Here is a 20401-nt window from a genome sequence, read left to right as displayed (position 1 = left end):
TATTTTTTGAAAATCTTTTTCGTGTGATTTGTCTTTGTTTGTTTATAATTTTTCTTTTTATTGTTTGTCGTTTTGTTCGAAGGTATCCAACTGTTTGTGTATGTGGAATGATTGCAAGATCGTATTTGTAGTTATCTAGTTCACAATTGAGTAAAACGATTGCTTGTTTATTTCCTAAATTTTTGAGGGATGCAAGAAGTTGTTAGTTATTTTTATTTTCCTAGACTGTTAGTCCTTACGATTTTTTGGTAAGCTTAACCTGGGTCTTTTTCTTCAGAGTTGGAGAGAAAAGTATATCGATTCCGGAGAATGATTTTCTACTTTCTCGTGGCTAATCTAAGTTAAGGTGTTAACTTACTTAATCTTACTTAGGGGTAGTGATTGTGTTCAAGGGTTGGAGAATAGTAAATTGATCCACAAGGTTCAGGTATAATTAGAACGCAAGTAGTTCGTTAGATACTATTTTAAACTTACTAAGTCTAAGATCTATCCTGGGTCTGTTAAGAGGAGGGTTTAAGTGAAGGATGAATAACCGAAGTTCTTCACTGTTTAACTTAATTTGAATGGTTAGTTTTATTAAAAAATTTCTATTAGTCCTGGGTCTTTTGGAAAGGTTGGATAGTGAATCGACGTTTGAGGTCGTTAGACACTTGATAAATGGGTGGGGAGACCAAAATTGTTCTTTCTGATCCAAGGATAGGCCTTGATGATCAGATTTTAAAATTAGTGAGATAGAAAATTTATAAAAATCCAAGGATAAGCCTTGATGATCTGATTTTTAAAATTAAGTGAATTTAAATTTAAAATGGTTTAAATTTATTTAATAAAAAGACTTAGTTTTTTAATGATGTTAGTGAGCTTATGGTTGCTGTTATAATTAGGCGATGAAGCTGGTACAACAAGATGGTTTCTTTTTACTAACTATTTATTGTCATGCTACTAATTTTTATTTTTGTTTTCAATAAATATTTTTCAAAATGTTTTTTATATAATACTGCAGAAATTAGGAAAACGATCTGAGATCTTTTTATCAATCATTATTGTACATTAATAATTTTGCTTAGCGCCTGAAATGATCATGAAGATTTACTTCAAAATTTTATGTTTGCAAATGAAAATCTAAATTCATTGCTAATAAGATTCTAAATATAAAAGTTTGTGTTGGCTTTTGCCGTACAACCATAGAACTAAATGGTAAGTTTCTACGTAGTCGTATATCGTCTCTTGTCCGAGGTCTTCTTCCAATACCGGGTAGTTCTAGTATTGTTCGGAATATCGGCTCTGATCTATTGAGTCGTAGAGACATTTCAATTAAGTTATTATCGTGTAACATTTTGAAAATATTTTGTCTAATTTCTAATCTATATTTGGTTAAATCTAAACTATTAAGGTCTTATTCGAGACTTATGGTCGCACCAGATGAGTTATGACCGATGTGGTTAACTCATAGAGTAATTTCGGATAGGGTACACCGTCTGCTCGTCACGCTATCTTATTTTCGGCCGGATAGATTCGTGCAACTTCTTAGTCTAATACCGATCCTTATCTTACTCTTATATCTACTAGTCTCAGGGTGTTTAACTAGTCTCTGCTAGGCTAAATAGATCTAGAGTATACTGGCTCATTGCAACTGCTGAAGTTCTCTTGGAGAGGCAACTAATTTCTAAGTTAAATTCAAATCTCTCTGGTGCTGAATTACAAGTAATTTCAGCACTTACAAATAAGTGGGTTGTTAGTTAGATGGATTATGATTGATAAATATTAAATTTTTTACAGTGGTAAAATATCCAATTTATCCAATTAAAAAATGTAGTTTAGATCAGGTTCCATTTGTCTTTGGAACCCACTGACAAAAAAAGAACTTGTCGGCATTTTGTGTAAGGATCGCTTGGGTGTGGAATCTACTGAAAAAAAAAACACGCAAACTATTTGTCCGTGGAATCCAGACGCGTGAAAGCACAAATATGCGCTGAGTTATAAGCCGAAGTTATAAACACGCTGAAATTAAACGGAAAAAAAATTCGTCAAAAAGACGTAAAAATGGTAAGATTAAAAACAAATAACAAAACGTTAGTTTCGTGTCCAATCATAGGAGACAGAATTTGAACCTCGTGAACTACCTCTCCCTTATGTCAGAATAAGGGGAGACAGATCATCAATTTGTTATCAGTAAAAAAAAATTGGCCAATTAGATATAAGTATAGTAAATGAAGAATATCCACACTCATGGTTTGTAATGAAGAATATCCACCCATCTCTACTAATAACAGAATCAGCTGTAATTAACCTAAGAGATTAGTCAACCCAGTTAACTCCAGTTACAGAAATGGTAGGGGGATATTTGAAGAGATGATTTCTTTTTCAGCTTCTCGCGACTGGCACAGTTAAAGTGCAAAACAGATTGAAGCTGATGGCGATGGTGGGAAAGAATAGTCTTAGCAGTGGTAGAAGTAACAAGAAGGTGGTGGGGGTGAGAGTGTGTGGGTAGGTGGTGCAGTTGGAGAAGGATGTGGCCCAGGGGTGGGGCCTCATCGCGGACATGTACGAGAACAACACACACACGGGCGAGATTGAGGTGAGTATCACGTGACCATACATGTGCTATGAGTTATAAATAAACAGGGAGATCTTGGTAATATCGTTTCCTTGTCTTCTTTCCTCATTCAGCCCTCATGTACTAACTAACACACAGCTCTAGAACGAATAGCCCCCCCCCCCCCTAAAACCATGACATAACTCAGCAGTTATGCATTTGCAATTAAATCGCGTCCAAGATAATTCGGCCAGAGACAATTCGGTCGATATGAAATTCATTAAAACAGGCAAAAAATACAGACAATTCAGCCACGAAAAATTCAGCCAAAATGACAAAAATTAGAATCTCTTCTTGAAATTTTTATTAGTTCCCGCTGTAGTCGTGCCATTGAGTTGCGAGCATGTCAACAGAGTATAGGATATATACGAAATTGTTACCGGCGACCTTAAGCCGAGATGAAATCCAATTCCAATTTTTTTAATCTAATTCTTTTGAAAAACTGGCTGATTTGTCTGCGACTAATTTGTCTGTGTATTTTGGCTGAATTATCTGAATTTCAAATATGATGAATTGTCAATTCGGAAAACGTTTGTGGTGCTTTAAAAAATGAATAAATTGTATACCGCTTATTCCCTTCTTCTAGAACGTTTCTTTCTCAAAAAACACTCTAATTATTTTCCAAATCTGCAAACAAATCGAAGTATCCGTTTCGAGATTTTCAAACAATCCAGTAACTGAATTATTCTGATAAAAAACTTTGCACTAACATCAGCTGATGTTTCGTTCTGCCCGGCAAATAACTTTTGCACATAAAACTATACCGGTAATTGAATTATACGGATATGAAAATGATACCGACATTTGAATCATACGGATAAAATAATAGCGCCTAGATGAGATGACCTTCGGCATAATTTGACCTTTCGTTCAGGACATTGTGGAATTGACAGAGATTACTGACAGGGATGTGTTTGACCGTCTGGTGGAATGGACTACCCGGTACAAAGACAGAGCCTACTCTCTCTCAGACGAGGATAGATACAACAGAGAGAAGAGACAACTGATTTACCAGCCGGAGGACAAACGATGGCTGCCCAAGGGTAGCGGTAGTCAATTCTCCTTTTTGAACGTCACCCTAGATAATGACTTGCCTCAGCTAATACAGTGCTCATTTAAAGTATCCGGACAAAACGAATAAAACTTGAAAACTAAAACGTGTTTTTCTCAAATTAGGTTGATTTTAAACAAAGATGAAAATGACCAATCTTGCTTACAATTTTATTACAACCAATATGGCGAACTTTTTTTTGCAAAATTCCGACCTAAAATTTTACCCCAAACCTATTTGTTCAATTTCTGATCAAACTCTTTAACTGCAATTCTCGTATGTAGCCCAACAAATTTTAAGAAGGCTGTAATCTCCAAAAATGGATCCAAAAGGTTTTAAAACGTTTTTATTAAAGAAATTAGTGTTTTATATAGTAAAAATAATAATAACCTTTTTCGATATCAAACGAAAATTAATTTGTGTATACAAACTGAGAAAAATATACTCTTCTTAAAATATGTTGAGCTACATAAGAGGCTTGCAGTATTATAGTTTTTTCAGTAAGTGAACTAATATGTTTGAGGTACTTTTTGATTGACTAAAAAAAGCCCAGAAAGGCCCATGTAAAAAGTATTATTAATGTTTGACCGTTTAACCTCTGAGCTATACTGATCGTTGACCTTTACATGGTCTGAGCTTTACTTGATCGTTGATTATTAATTTATATACACCTGCCAAAAGCGCAACGGCTTTTGGTAGACTTGGAATTTGTTCACTATCTTTTGTGATATGCAACAAATCAACAGAAAACTAATTCAATCTTTTTAACCTCTTTTACTTTAGTTAGCTATCACCGTCTTTTATTTAGTCTTAAATAAAAGCCTACAATTTATTGTAGGAATCTTACCCAACCTTAGTCTTAGTTTAAGTTACCCACTCTTAATCAACCACGAGTGTTATCCTAACTTTTTAACATGGCGCAGTCAAACGAATCGAACCTACGAGGACTAGAGTTTTTTTGGAACAACTCATCAAATGAAAATCAACACGACTGGGAAAGGTGCAATTCTTTTGAAAGCCATCGAGCATAAAATCTTTGCATTTTGAGAGCAAAAATATCACTTTCTTACTTTTTGAACGGTTTGAGATGTTTCGTAAACTGTCTGGTCAAGTTAATTGAAGAAGAGGTTAGAGCTTTTGGCCCTTCTACAGTTTCCCCCAACAGATATGCACCATGTTTGCAGTGTAATGAATAATTTTACAAGGCTTATTTTCAGGAAAACTGTTTATGTAATTAAATTATGATCCGCGTAACATCTTGCATGACAATTGGACCAGGTGACCCAACTTAGTACAGTGCTGGTTTAATTTATACTTACAAAACGACGAAAGTTTGAAATTTCAAATGCGTTTTTCTCAAGCTAAGTTAATTTAGACAAAAAATGAACAGAACAAAGTTTGCTAAGAATTTCACCAAAATAGCTTAAATTATTATGACTAAATATTTTTCGTTATTCCCAATCAAAAATTTCACCCTTAAAATGGGTCAATTTGACTATTTTTATTTAATCAAGAATTGTCTTGAAACTCACCCAGTTAACTGATGAGAAAATTATATCAAACTTCCCATACACTATAAAACAAGGTTGTAGAAAGGTCAAATATCTTCAATTGTGCTCAAAACTTTTGAAAATTGTTTTTAAGCGAAAGTTTTAATTTTTATTTAGTAGAAATGACCTTTTTGGCTATCAGCCAGAACATTGTTTTCTAAAAAACAGTTGGGCTGAGTAGAAGCCTCCTATTGATATAACTTTCTCATTAATTAACTCGGTAGTTTAGCGTATATTGTGATTATTTGATGAAAGCCAAAATGACTAAATAAGATTTTTTGGTTCTGAAAACTTTTTGATGAAACTGAGCTAAAATGACTCATTGAAATTTTTTTTGATTCAGAGTTTTGAAACACTTTTTGGTGAAACTCCAAGCAATTTTTTTTTTTACTTTTTGTCCAATCGTCACCCAATTTAAGTTTAAATTTTACAATCATGCTTGTTACTGTTATTTTAAATCATTTTTTTCCGTATGAAATTATAATGGAAAATTAAGATCTTAGTTTAGAATCTGAGTTTTAAAAACAAATTCGATAATTTATTGTAAGAATGAATTGGGTTGATGAATACCTCAGGGTGAAACTACGACACTTACTTCAATTTAAAAACTTGGTTACTTAACATATAAAAAGTTTTTTTTTCTAGTTTGAAAGTTGTCTAATTGATTTTTAAAAAATAATAGTTAAAAATTTCCAAAAATAAATTGTAAAAGACTCAAACGCAGCATAGTCAAAAACAAACAGTCAAAAATTCAAACGGAGAAAACTGACAAAAATTTCTCAAAATGCACGACAGCAAGGTTTGTTTTCAAACAGTTCAGTTTTATATAAAGTTCTAAAGTAAACTCTATAATTTTTTTCATTGGAATCTGCTGTTTTTTCTCACTTTCCCTCTCATTTCAAAAATTTCTACTTTCTTAGTTTTTGATGTCTTAATTTGACTAACTGTTTGGTGTTTCCATGTACAGCGGCCATCAAATAAACTTTAAGACAAACGTACGAAAAAGTCCCAGTTGCAACACCTCAAACTTAATTGAATTAATTGTAGATTGATGATCATAGATACTTTCTCAATAAAAAAGGGAATTTAAAATCATCACACACAAAACTGTAACTTCTGACTGTGCATTGTTCAATTATCACTAAATTTGTTCGATTATCACTAAATTTCGAATCGTAACAAAAAAAAATTTCACTTTAAAACTTTTTTTTGTGCCAAGTCAGGCGCTTCCTCGACGTTCTTTTTATGTTAAGCTAAATAATAAAATTGACCCGGTTTTGGTGCAAACATGAAAGGACTTTTCTCATTAGCGAAAAAAGGGGATATGAAAGGGGACTTTAGGCATCTTTTGTGGAAAAATTGATATTGTTTCTTTTTATTGTTTCATTCACTGATATATTTTTTCCTCTAAATTCTAAATTAAAAAGAAATGCATCCGAAATTGAAGGGGATACGTTTCCTACACAAAATGTAAATGAGGTGATAAAAACAGGGGTCTTACACATGCGTTCAAACAGTTTAAAAAAAGGCTTGGCAATCCAGTTTAAATAAATAAAATCCAGCGACATTTTATCGAATCCACGTCGACGGCCAAAACGCGTTTGTCTCCGGAATCCACTGACAAAAAAGAGCTTGTCTGCATTTTGTGTAAGCATCGCTTGTATGTGGAATCTACTGAAAAAACTTTCTAAATCACGCAAAATATTTGTCCGTTGAATCCAGACGCGTGTTCAAAACCAGATTGAACTATAAAACCGAGTTTGGCGTCGTAATGAATGAACAAGTATATACATATCATGTGAACACGCTGAAATTAATCGGAAAAAAATTGTCAAAAAAATTTTTAAAAAAAGAAGATTAAAAATTAAATAACAAAACGTTAGTTTCGTTTCCAATTATAGGAATCAGAGTTTGAACCACGTGAACTATCTCTCACTTATGTCAGAATAAGGGGAGATAGATCATCAATTAGTTATCTGTAAAAAAATTTGGCAAATTAGATGTAAGTAAAGTAAATGCCTTACTGCCTAAATTTGTCATTTATTTTGGCAAGGATTAATAACAAGAAAGTGAGAGAGAAGAAAAACTTTATGATTTGCTTCAGTTTTTGCAGTTACAAAACTGATTGTGAATGTAACAAGAGCACAAAATCATTAAATATGAGATCAATAACAAGCAAGTTTCAGCAGTCACTGAGCATAATAAGGCTCTCCCTTATTAATTATTTGGGTATCGGAAAAAAATGTTAGCTGAGCATATCTTCTATTTTACATTAATTTATAAGTCGGCATACAGGTTTTCTGTGATAATTTTGTGAATTAGAATGCTGAATTTTTGTTGTTGTAAAAAGAAATGATCTACAAAAAAATTCGGTTTTAGGATTAGGAAATCCAGGTATTAGAAGCGAGCCGGTGTGATAGTTATGGTGGAAGCTAGAATTCGGAAATCGTAATTTCTAAAAAAAAATGTAGCTCGGTTTTGGCGTACCTTAGGAAAACATTGCGTTAAACTGTGCTTGATTATATCTCAAGCTGAAGGAAGTCTTTGTTTTCCTCACAAATGGCAAAAAAAATTATAGCTGCTATTTGGTCTATTCAGAGGGGTAGGGGTTGTTGTCATGAGCCCGCAGCTCTCTTTCTAATTTTCAAACATTTTTTTTAAAGTATAGCTGCCATCTTGGAGCTTCATTTTCTTTTCATTTTTTCCGCGATATTATCTATACCACACTCATGGGTTTTAATGAAGAATATCCAACCATCTCTACTAATAACATAATCAACTGTAATTAACTTAGGAGATTAGTCAACCCAGTTAACTCCAGTTACAGAAATGGTAGGGGGATATTTGAAGAGATGATTTCTTTTTCAGCTTCTCGCGACTGGCATAGTTTAAGTGCAAAACAGATTGAAGCTGATGGCGATGGTGGGAAAAAGTGGTATTAGCAGTGGTAGAAGTAACAAGAAGGTGGTGGGGGTGAGAGTGTGTGGGGAGGTGGTGCAGTTGGAGAAGGATGTGGCCCAGAGGTGGGGACTCATCGCGGACATGTACGAGAACAACACACACACGGGCGAGATTGAGGCGAGTGTCACGTGATCATACATGTGCTATAAGTTATAAATAAACAGGGAGATCTTGGTAATATCGTTTCCTAGTCTTCTTTCCTCATTCAGCCCTCATGAACTAACACACAGCAGCTCTAGAACGAATACCAACACACCCCCCCCCCCCCCCCCGAAAAAAAACATGAAATAACGTTTCCTAGTCTTCTTTCCTCATTCAGCCCTCATGAACTAACACACAGCAGCTCTAGAACGAATACCAACACCCCCCCCCCCCCCGAAAAAAAACATGAAATAACTCAGCAGTTATGCATCTGCAATTAAATTTTTATTAGTGACCGCTGTAGTCGTGCCATTGAGTTGCGAGCTTGTCAACAGAGAATAGGATATACACGAAATTATTACCGGCGACCTTAAGCCGAGATGAAATCCAATTCCAATTTTTTTAATCTAACCCTTTTGAAAAACTGGCTGATTTGTCTGCGACTAATTTGTCTTTGTATTTTTGGCTGAATTATCTGAATTTCAAATTGGATGAGTTGTCTTTGGCCTGATCGTTAATGCGACAATTTAATAGTAAATCTAGAAAAGAAACAATCATTTTTTGATGCTAGGATTAAAATGATAGGGTATACTTTGGTAAACATGGTATACAGTGGTAACAATTCGGAAAACGTTTATGGTACTTTAAAAAATGAATAAATTGTATATAGCTTATTCCACTCTTCTAGAACGTTTCTTACTCAAAAAATACTCTAAGTGTTTTCCGAATATGCAAACAAATCGAAGTATCCGTTTCGAGATTTTCAAACAATCCAGTAACTGAATAAATCTGATAAAAAAATTTTGCACTAACATCAGCTGATGTTTCGTTCTGCCCGGCAAATAAATTTTGCACATAAAACTATATCGGCAATTGAATTATACGGATATGAAAATGATACCGACATTTGAATCATACGGATAAAATAATAGCGCCTAGATGAGATGACCTTCGGCATAATTTGACCTTTCTTTCAGGACATTGTGGAATTGACAGATATTACTGACAGGGATGTGTTTGACCGTCTGGTGGAATGGACTACCCGGTACAAAGACAGAGCCTACTCTCTCTCAGACGAGGATAGATACAACAGAGAGAAGAGACAACTGATTTACCAGCCGGAGGACAAACGATGGCTGCCCAAGGGTAGCGGTAGTCAATTCTTCTTTTTGAACGTCACCCTAGATAATGACTTGCCTCAGCTAATACAGTGCTCATTTCGGACAAAACATTCGGACAAAACGAATAAAACTTGAAAACTGAAACGTGTTTTTCTCAAATTAGGTTGATTTTAAACAAAGATGAAAATGACCAATCTTGCTTACAATTTTATTACAACTAATATGGCGAAATTTTTTTTGCAAAATTCCGACCTTAAATTTTTCCCCCAACCTATTTGTTCAATTTCTGATCAAACACTTTAACTGCAATCCTCTTATATAGCCCAAAAAATTTTAAGAAGGCTGTAATCTCCAAAAATGGATCCAAAAGGTTTTAAAACGTTTTTATTAAAGAAATTAGTGTTTTATATAGTAAAAATAATAATAACCTTTTTAGATATCAAACGAAAATAAATTTGTGTACACAAACTGAGAAAAATATACTCTTCTTAAAATATGTTGAGCTACATAAGAGGCTTGCAGTATTATAGTTTTTTCAGTAAGTGAACTAATATGTTTGATGTACTTTTTGATTGATTAAAAAAAGCCAGAAAGGGCCAGAAAGACCCAATTTTGCAAAACAAATTGCACTATTATACTTAAGTTAAAAAGTTGTAAGCAAGATTAGTCTTCATCATTTTTTGTCTATAATCAACCCAGTTTGAGAGAAACACGTTTTAATTTTCGTTTTGTCCGGGTAATTTAGATGATCACAATATCGGAGGTCAACTTTTAGAAATAAAAGTTAGATAAAAAGCGTGCAAATCGCAGTTTTCGATAGCATCAGGAAAATTGGAATTACGCTAAACTTTTGACTCAAGTTTTCAACAACCGAGCATGCATAGTTATCTAGCTTGGCTCTGATTACTGCTAAGTGACAAAAGCTCGCATAATTTAACCCAGAAAACTTAAATTACTTTGTGGAAGAATAATTGGTGCCGAGCTAAAGCAAAATTGTGGTTATATGGATTTCAGATAAGTTTACTTGAGAAGATGAGTTTTAAAAAAATTAAGTATTTTAAAAAAGAATGTTTTCCAAATGATTCAAATTGACCAGGTGCAAGAAAAACATCAAAAAGTGAGAGTAGCAATCAAAAAAAGATAGCAAACTGTCCTCGAACCTCTCTTCTTGATAATCAAAGGACAGCCTAATGGGGATAACTAATGAAGAGGAACTTCGTATTCGAGGTTTAGTTTTTTCTTTTTTTTATTTTCCACGCAAAATCAGCTACCAGCAACAATCACCTGAGCGAGTTGAATAATATAACATAAAAACGCCATTTCAGTCGGGATATGAAGGACATTAATAAATCTCCAAATTTTTTTCTCGGTGTTGAAAAAAATGTGGTTTGAACTATTTGATTTTTCCTATCTCGGTTCTGAGTGGGTAGCGTACTATTTGTCTACTTTAAGACCTGTCTAGTCTTCTTTCGCCATGTTACCTATTAAAAGGTAGTAACGTAGAAAAAAACCTAATTCAATTAGCAGTGGCGTGCACAGAAATTTTTCTTTAGCATTGGCGTGCGCAGAAATTTTTCTTTAACAAAACTTTATAACGTTGACTAAATTGGTTTTCTAACCTCTTCCAAATCACAATTAAGACTTCATTTCGACCATACTTTCTGTGCTGCAGTCGAAGTTTGAAAAAAAAACAGGCCAAGAAACGTATTTTTAAACACTTTAAGGAAAATGATGCCAAAAATCGTTTTTTGACAGGTTCTTTTTTCTCAAAATTAAAAGATATTGGCGGTCAGATAGCCCAAAACAAACAGTGAAAGGAAGGACTCTTTGGGTCGGTAAGGGGTCGAATCATTGAAGAAGGGCGTCCACCTCTTCCCTCGCCCTCCCAAACCTATATCTGCTACTGATTCAACCCATGATTGTTTAATGATATAAATTTTTAGCAGACATAAATTTTTAAATGTTTTTCTAAAGGTGCCCAAAATAAATTTTTTGAACAAGAATTGCGTGCCAAAAAATTGCAATTTTTCCAATTTTGTCTTTTAAAACTTGTTCTTTGGTCAAAGAAGTTGCCCGCGACGCAGATATTCTTTCAAAACAAGATCTCTATAGTGTTTTGGGAGAGATCAGAAAACAAACAAAGTCGATTGAGGAAATCTCGAGAAAAAAAGTTAAAACTTGGAGCTAATTTTTCGGGACCTAACTTTTTCTGATAATTAAGAGTTTGAAAAACCGATGAATTACATTGTTAAATACCTCATTTTGAGTTTTTTAACCAGTTTCAAATGAATATGCCAAAACAAAAAAGTGTTGGTTAAAGTTTTGGCTGCAAAAACAGATCTACTTAGGACAAAGCAAGAAAAGTTCTTAACTTCTCATGAACTGGCCATTTTTCTATCCAAATAGCAATCAGATACAAATACATCTGCTAAACATCCACAAAAGTATTCCAGAACTTATGATGCGAAAATATAAGTTTTTTCTAGAGTTATATTTTGGTGTAGTATAGGCAAATATGAGTGTAAGCCTCTGTTTTTATTATTGTATACTATAGTTTTTGGTGCGGTCCAATTCGACTAAAGTAAAGTTGGATGGAAAAAAAAGAAAATTTAGATGAAAAATTTTTGGAAAAAAATTGAAAAAGATAAAAGAGATAGTATAGATAGAGAGGTATCAGATTTGGGCAGAGTCGCTTTATTTTAAAATCTCACCAATCAAATTTCATATTTTAGCACTATGATACGAACTTTGTTTTAACACTATTGCAAGTTTTACTGGATAGATACTTAAAAGGCGGCTTTTTTTCACTTGACGTTAATTTTTTTTAACGACTAGAGGTGGCCTTCACGTACTATTACCTACCAGTTTTCGATACAAAAAGCAAAGAAACAAAAAATGTGGATATAAAAAAGTAGTATTGAAGATGCGGAGGCCAATTCATATTGTACTAAAAACAAATCTTTTTTTTTTTCTGAAAAACCGCGCCAATATTTGCACGACATCTGCCAGGATTACGAAAAAAAGAGAGAAATTTTCTAAAATTGTTTGCTGTCGATAATTTTTCAAACAAAAATCCAAACCATTTTTTAAGGAATTTTTACAAAAATTAGAAACCGAAAACTTTTCCTCTGGAAAGAAAAGCAATTCCATTCATTTTATGTAACTTCGGATCGATCCACTTCCAAAAACTCCAAAAACTTATTTGACGCCAGAAGAGATTGGGAAAAGCGAATGAGAATCAAAATTTTGGGCTGCTCCAAGACTGCAGAAGTACTCGCTGAAAATTGTTACGTTATTTTCATTAGACGCAAGAGTTTTTTGTTACAAGAAAGTTTAAAACTCCAACAGACATATGAAAAACTTTTAAATTTAAAGTTTTTTTACCAAAAATTGTTGTTCAAAGTTTCTAGATTTGAAAAAATATGGTTTGCCCTCACTTTATATATTAATATCATTTATGCGCAAAAACTGCGAATTCGATATACTACTCCAAAAGTTACATTACGAGGCCAAACTGGGCAATTAATAAGCGCACAATTTGGTTGGTATTTTAGGTCTCTGGAATCCAGAGACACGTCGTTAAGCATGACAAAACTTTGACCGAACGATGAAAAACGAAAGATCAGAAGAAAATCAAACAGAGCTTCCTTGTTGGGGGTTCTGCTTAAAATTTACTACATACACAGCTTGAACTCTAAATGTTCCGGGTTGACCAAAAGTCGCTATCTTGGATATTTTCTTTAAAAAATGCAACTTCTTACAAAATTAGGCTCCAAGATTGTTACAAGATAGGGACTTTTCCATTTAAGAAAGTTGTAAGATGGTGAGTTTTGTTACAAGAAATTGGTCAGATAGGAACTTTTCCTACAAAAATTTTTCAAATAATTTTTTGTTCGTTTTTTGAAAATTTTTCTTGCAACCAGCTTCTTAGTTCACCGCTGTCGCAGAACGCAATAACGAAATTTCGTATACCAAATATCTCGTGTTGCCAGTTAATTTTATTCAACACTGTACTCGAGGTTGCCGTAAGTTTTGCAAGCGGTAAAAAATATTGTCTCACGCTCTCAACTATCAACCGTAGTTGTCATGGAAAACTTGATTGTATCTTGTTTCGGTTTTTTTTATATTATCGAAAATATAGTTCTTTGGTTGAGCAAAACGAGCACTTTTTCCGGCCCAAAAAAATCGAAACTCAACAAAATTACATCTGGAAGTCAAATTACGCAGAAATTCGGTCGCAAGTCAAAAAAGACCAAAAATTGGTCGAGAAAATAAAAGCATTAAGTTAAAAAATGCGATTTGTTAAAGCAATAAAGACCAAAAAAAGGCTCATAAAAATCTCATGTGTGTGGTGTGTTTTTAGGTCAGGAGCAGCTGTTCCAACTGATGCATGCGGCCTACCAAGTGCAGTGCAATGACCTGTTCGACCTCTGTTGTGAAGTGGTGGCTGATCAGCTCAAGGAACTGTCAGTCCAGCAGGCTAGTTATCTACTGTAGAGGTTCCTACCCACCGTCCGCTCATGTGTCGGTTGGAACCATCTGAAAGCAGCTTAGGAAAAATCAGAATTTATCCACTAAGAGTATGTAAGGAGTTTGCGGAAAGCTCTGAACTTTCCACGTTCCCGTCTATCTCGTGGATACAAAAATTCAAAAATGGATACAGAGTCTACAAAAATTCGGCTCACTCGCCTCACTACTTGGTTACAATAAAAAAATATTTAAAATAAGTCGCCGCGTAACATTCAAGAGCATTTTTCTGCCTTAAAAAACATAAGAAAAGTATGTATTTTCCCTTATGAGTTAGGACTGGAGTGTATAACTCATAGAGTAATTTCGGATAGGGTACACCGTCTGCTCGTCACGCTATCTTATTTTCGGCCGGATAGATTCGTGCAACTTCTTAGTCTAATACCGATCCTAATCTTACTCTTATACTATCTAGTCTCAGGTTGTTTAACTAGTCTCTGCTAGGCTCAATAGATCTAGGGTATACTGGTTTATTGCGGCTGCTGAAGTGCTCGGGAGAGTCCAACTAATTTCTAAGTTAAATTCAAATCTCTCTGGTGCTGAAATTACAAGTAACTTCAGCACTTACAAATAAGTGGGTTGTTAGTTAGATGGATCATGATTGGTTAATATTAAATACTTTACATTGGTAAAATATCTAATTTATCCAATCATAAAATGTAGTTTAGATCAGGTTCCACCCATCCGGGTTTTACAGAGTTTTTTAGAATAGTTCTTCTGCGATTCGAAGGATGGATGATGGACGTTGGTTTTTGGCGAACATCATTTTCTTCCGTTTCCTCTTTGTTAAAGAAGTTCCAGGAAGCTGGAGTTAGAGACATAAGACGTTGTGTCTTCTAGTGACAACGACTAAGTCTTTGCAACAAACTCAAATCTGATTTCAGAATGGTTGGCTATGTCAGGTTTTTCTGTTCTGCGTGGAGAACTTCTTTTGTGTCTGATCTAGTTTGGGAATGGCGTGGAGATTGTGCGTGGAGGGGATGCCTGGTTACTCGGATCTGTACGTATACTTGAACATCGAGGTGGTCATTGGTCTAGTTCAATGAAGTCCTTTTCTGCGAAGTCAAGTCGTACTCTAAATCCTTTGAGTTGTGATTGTGAGTGGCATATCGATTGTGGTTGGCCATTCTCTCTCGAGTGTAGTGGGGTCGTTTTGTCTTTAGATGTTCGTCCTTGGTGTTATATTCTGATCTATGTATTGCATAATGTAATTTACATTTTATAAAACATTTATTAGTTTAATATTTTTTAATTATGATTTTAGTTAGTTGTTTTCACAAAAGCTTTTTGTTTTAGTTCGGTTATTTTGAAGAGTTACTCACCCTTGAGTAGCTCTTATTAAAAATAGAGGTGTGGTCACAAAGCGTGGATGTAGCACGGTGGGTTAGGCCGGCTATAGAGCATGCTCAGGACGTCCTTCCTGGTGGGTTAGGCCAGGAGTGGGAGTATGATTTCATGCGGTTTTTATGAGGGGTCCTGTTATGTGACAACGTTTTATGTTGGGTTTGTTGTGTTTTTTCTTATGTCTTGTTGGTTATGTCCTTTTTCCAAAAAGCAAATTGTTCGTTGTATGGGTTTGTCTTTCGACTTTTTTGTGTTTTATTATTTCTTTCTTAGACTTTATAATAGTCTTCAAAAGAATAAATTATCCAGTTTTAAACTGGGTTAATCCGGTTTGGGTACCGTTGGTTTCCTTTTCTTAGTCATGCTGTTATTCTATGATTTGTGGTATTTAGTAAGCTGCGTTGGTTAGTTTTGTTTAGTATATGATTCCTTTCCAACCGGGTTAAAGGAAGGTTTGAAACATGTTATTATATGTTAGAGTTGTTGAGTGTGAAAACTTGAAACTGAAATTCATTATTTTAAACAATTCTTCGTGGGCGAGCTGTGCGAGTGTGGATAGAATTTCTGTGCGAATGAATGAGAATATCAAAAGGTTAGTACTGCATTTGCATTTTATTAATTTACTGCATAGAATTTGGAAATTTACTGCTGGTTATGGGGGAATTTTAAGTTACAAATTTTCATCATAATTAGATTTACTGCTTGTGGGGAAAATTTTAGAAATGAATTTACTGCATTGGTATTAAATTTATAAATTTATAAGTGTAAGAGATTAATAGAATTTTTGAAATCTGTTTGATGAAATTTGCGATTTTTATTTGTCTTTTGTGGTTTTTGTAGGTGATTGTCGGATGAAGGCTAAAAATCTAAAGAAAACATGGATAAAGTATGGTGAGTTTTTTAATATTTTAATTAGTTAGTAATATTCATTTAATTCATACTTACCTGTTAGTCGTCGGGGAAAAAACCGTGGGGGAAGATGTCGTGGATGAGATCGGAATTTGTTAGTAGTTTAGCTAAGATGCGGATGATATTTTTAGTCTGAAGCAGTGGCCAAAGCAATTGAAGTGCCTTAATAGTGGTTAGTTCTTCAGTGCCAACTGCAAACTCATAAGGTGTGTTTTGGATTAGATTATATAATTTGTGATTGAATTTAGTGTTGTGGATGAATTCTAAAATTGGGATTTCTATAGGTTGTACAAACTCGTGCGGGATAAGGAAGGGTCGGGATTCTTCGGCGTTGAAGGTCTTGGTGATGGGACAGAAGATGTACATTTGGGTTATGGGATCATAATTGCGAAGAATACCATGAAGGTTAGTATCTTTAATGCAATATGTGAAATTTAGGAAAAATGGTGAAGTGTATTTGGAATTAATGAATTGAAAACGATGGTGTGGTTGTCTAGAGGGTGTGTGTAGGTCAAAGTGATTTTGGATGAAGCGATAATAACTATATGTGTGGGTTTGTTTAGTGCGCAACATAATATCGTGTGAGCAGTGTAAATCTCTTTCGTGTGGTGCAAGGAAATGAAAGGTTAGTGAAAATATTTGGAAGCGTTCTTTAAAACTTTCGTATGCTTGTGTGTCTGTTAGTGCTTCTGAAATAGTGTGATCAAACTTTCGGTCGAAGATGTTTAGTGTAAATATATATGGTGTCTTGATGAAAAATTTCTCGGTAATTTGTGGATTAGCGAAGCGATCGTCGTCTAAGAATTGATCATGGTTAGCTCTGATGATGTTGTGATCATAGTATTCGAGTGTATATTCGTTAGCTCTAGGTGCAGTGTGTGTTTTTAGTGATTTTTTATATCCAACGTAAGTAAATTGTCTAGCGGTTAGTGGTGTAGTGAGTCGATATAGCATGTCCGTATTTCGCTCTATATCGATGTGAGTGTTAGATAAAGGTAAGCAAAGAGGGTTAGTAAAATGATAATATGAGGTCCAAGAGAGAGTGGGCATTAAAACGTATTCATCTACAAAGTTGCGTGTTTCGTTAGTGTCGTGGGGGGTGTTTAAGGTGTATTGTGGGAATGAGGGTAAGGTGATGGCTAAAAATTCTTTTGTGTTAGTATGCTTGGGGTGGTTGATGTATTCACGGGCTGTTCCTGGTTTTGCTGGGAAAGGATGGTTGGGGAACTTTCTTTTAAAAGTGCGGTAAGCTCTATTAGTGTTGAGTGAAGATTCAGTTGATGTGGATGATGGTGCTAATGATTCAGTATAATTTGAAGAGGGTGTAGGGGTAGGGGGGTTTGATGAATTTATTGTGGAGGAGATTTGGTTTATTGTTGGGGTATGGAGGTGGTAGGGTTGTTGTTGAAGGGTAATAAAATTATCTAGCTCTGGGGAGATTCGGGGGGTGTCTGGAGAATGAGATGATTGGTCAGAATGAAATGAGGAGTAGGTTGGGGTAACTTGGGAAGCATAAGAGGGTGTGGAAGTGATTGGGTCAGGGTTATTGGATAATTCGGGTTGAAAAGGGGGTTGAGAAAAATTAGAAGAGTTATGAAAATTATTGGATGGGGATGGTTCTGAGTCGGCAAATTCATCGGGGGTTTCAATATTCGGGTTATTGAGTTGTGAGATGGAATATAAAACTGAGATGTGTGAATTAGTGTCGGAATTCATGCCTGATGTTACATTACTAGATGGAAAATCGGGTGGCGGAAAAGCAAAAAGTGGTATTATTGGGATTGGAGAGGTAAGATTGGTTGGGTGGGAATTTGATCGGTGTAGTGATCCAAGTTGGCGGCTCATCGTGGGCTAAAAAAATGATTATTTTGAGACTGAAAAGCGGTGGTATGGGGTTGTTCAATAATTTGTTCATAAGTATTATGATCTTGTGACTGGTGTGTCATTATATGTTGGATGGGACTTTGTGATGTGGTGAGTCGAAAATTTGGATTATGTGTGATGGCTAAATTTCGAAAATTTCGTGGGACTAGGGATAGTGGATGGTTATTTGGTAGGGGTGGTAATTGTGGTGCCGTTGGCGTTATGTCTACATTGTTATGTTCTTCGTCGTATGTATTTTGTCGTGTTGCTATTTTTGTGTTATATTCTTTTATTTGTGCGTCTAAAAGAATTTTGTTTATAGATGTAGAAAAGATTCCAAAAAATCCTGCAAAGAGTATGCGTGCTACGCTTGCTTGTCTGTTTACTTGTGTGTGTATAGCACATGTGTTGTAGATTCCTTTTAAAAGTGAGAAAAGAAATCCAATAAAGTTAAACATTGCGTATAAAATAGTCAATTTTTCTAAGATGTAGTAGGGCCATCCTAGAAAATCGAGGATCTCATTTTTGAGTGTAACAAAGCTAAAAATGTTAATTGGTGATATATCTTGGGGACGGTATTTTTCACCGTTTAGATATATATAATCTTTAATGTCTTTAAAATATCCGCTATAGTCTTGCGTGTAGATATCGGCAAATCCTGCGGTTTCCGCAAGTTTGCGTAAATTTTGGTCTATTGATTGTCTTTGTATAGTGTCCATTTGTGTTAATAATTCTTGGAATTGTTGTGTTCTAATGTGATGTTGAATATCTGATTTTGAATAGATTCCTATTGATTTTAAGTCTATATTTGGGTTTCGAGCAATAGCGCGAATGCTTTCTGGTGAAAATTTTTTGAGTGATTGCATTAATGTGGGATATGGAGTGAGAAGATAATATTTATTTTCATCAGGGTTTAGTTGTACTACATTGTGGCTGTTTTCTGATCCACATGGGACTGCGGTATCCCAGAAATAGGTTCTTCGTGAAAGTGTATCCACGAAATGTACTTTATTCTTATAAAAGATAGGGATTCTTTTATAACATCGTTTATCTTCAAAAACGTATAGTGGTGATACTTTTTTAGTACAAGTATAAAACCATAAGATGTTTCCTTCATAGTCTAAAAAATTTGATCTATTTCCAGATAATAAGTATCCTGCATAGGGTATTTTTAATACTGCTAGTGCAAGTGATTGTAATATTTGTGTTCGTTCTAATTCGCATAGTTGGTGTAGTGTTTCTAATTCGGAGAGTGACATTTCTTGAAAAATTCGGCTAATTGTATAATCTAGTTTCATATCTAAATGAATATCATAGTGGATATTACCGAAATATGTAGTATTCCTTAGTGATAATTCTTGTAAGCGTGTGCTTCTGGTGTCATGGGGTTTTAGATGTCCACCAGGTTGTCCGTTGCTTTTTTCAAAATTAACTGGTATATAGGATGTTCCTTCGTTTGGAGGATGACCTGTGGCATATGGGTCAAGTTTTATTTTTCCAGTGGTCATGTCGAATCCTTTTTCGTATTCAACTAATATTTCAGAGTATTGTGTTCTGTGAAGTGGATTCCTGTATTTACATGCAAGTTCTGTTTCTTGATATATTTGAAAACGTGTCAATTTATTTTCTATATTGTGTATGTTTCTAAAATTAGTACTTTGTTTTCGTGATGGATGTACTTGTTCATATGGAATTGATTGTATAAAGTATTTTTCGTGAAATTTTATCATACGAGCGTGTATTCTTGCTACTTGAAATGTTGTACATGTATCTTCGGGGAACCAAACAATTGTTGCTTGTGTTCTCGTTGTAGGGTCGCAATAACCTTGATCATTTTTACAAGGTAATCGGATTCCTTGATAGATTATTGTATTATCTGATAAATCTCGTGTTAGTTGTATTTTTTCGAGTTGTATTTTCCAATCGAAAAACATTATTTCTTGGTATCCTTTATTTTTTGTGTCTGCTTTGCAGTTTGATGGGTTATTTATACCAATGTGTGGTATCCAATGTTTATCGTGTAGGTCATAGGTTAATCGTCCGTGTGCGCCGTTATACGGGTATTTTTCGTCTAGTTTTATATGTCCTTGGTGTCTTTCAAGTTGTGATTGATGTACAGAGTCTGAAAAAACTTGAAAGTTAACTAACTTTCTTTCGGAGTTTTTATTTTGTGTGATGTTTAGTCTAAGTAATTCATTTTTACAATCGTCGGGATTGAGATGTAAAAGACGTTCTATATTACTCTGATAGAATGATTCATGGTCAAGTCGGTTTTTGTTTCCATTCGAGACTTGTGAACAGTGTACTTTCTTTTCGGAAAATGTTGCTGTGAATTTATAAC

At 34.6% G+C, this 20401-nt stretch overlaps 1 protein-coding gene across 1 annotated transcript in view; it reads left to right on the top strand.

Moving 5' to 3' along the window:
• LOC134841845 (uncharacterized) overlaps positions 1-20401 on the top strand; it is a 65178-nt gene that overhangs the window by 20376 nt on the left and 24401 nt on the right. The window contains exons 2-6 of the mRNA XM_063857885.1: positions 2366-2575; positions 3468-3700; positions 8098-8272; positions 9274-9442; positions 13781-13896. Coding sequence (XP_063713955.1) covers positions 2540-2575; positions 3468-3700; positions 8098-8272; positions 9274-9442; positions 13781-13896 — 729 coding nt within the window. The 5' untranslated portion in view covers positions 2366-2539. The remainder of the gene's footprint in view (positions 1-2365; positions 2576-3467; positions 3701-8097; positions 8273-9273; positions 9443-13780; positions 13897-20401) is intronic.

Source organism: Symsagittifera roscoffensis, chromosome 3 (assembly GCF_963678635.1).
Source record: "Symsagittifera roscoffensis chromosome 3, txSymRosc1.1, whole genome shotgun sequence".
NCBI lineage: Eukaryota > Metazoa > Xenacoelomorpha > Acoela > Convolutidae > Symsagittifera > Symsagittifera roscoffensis.
This window is presented reverse-complemented; position numbering and strand designations above follow the sequence as displayed.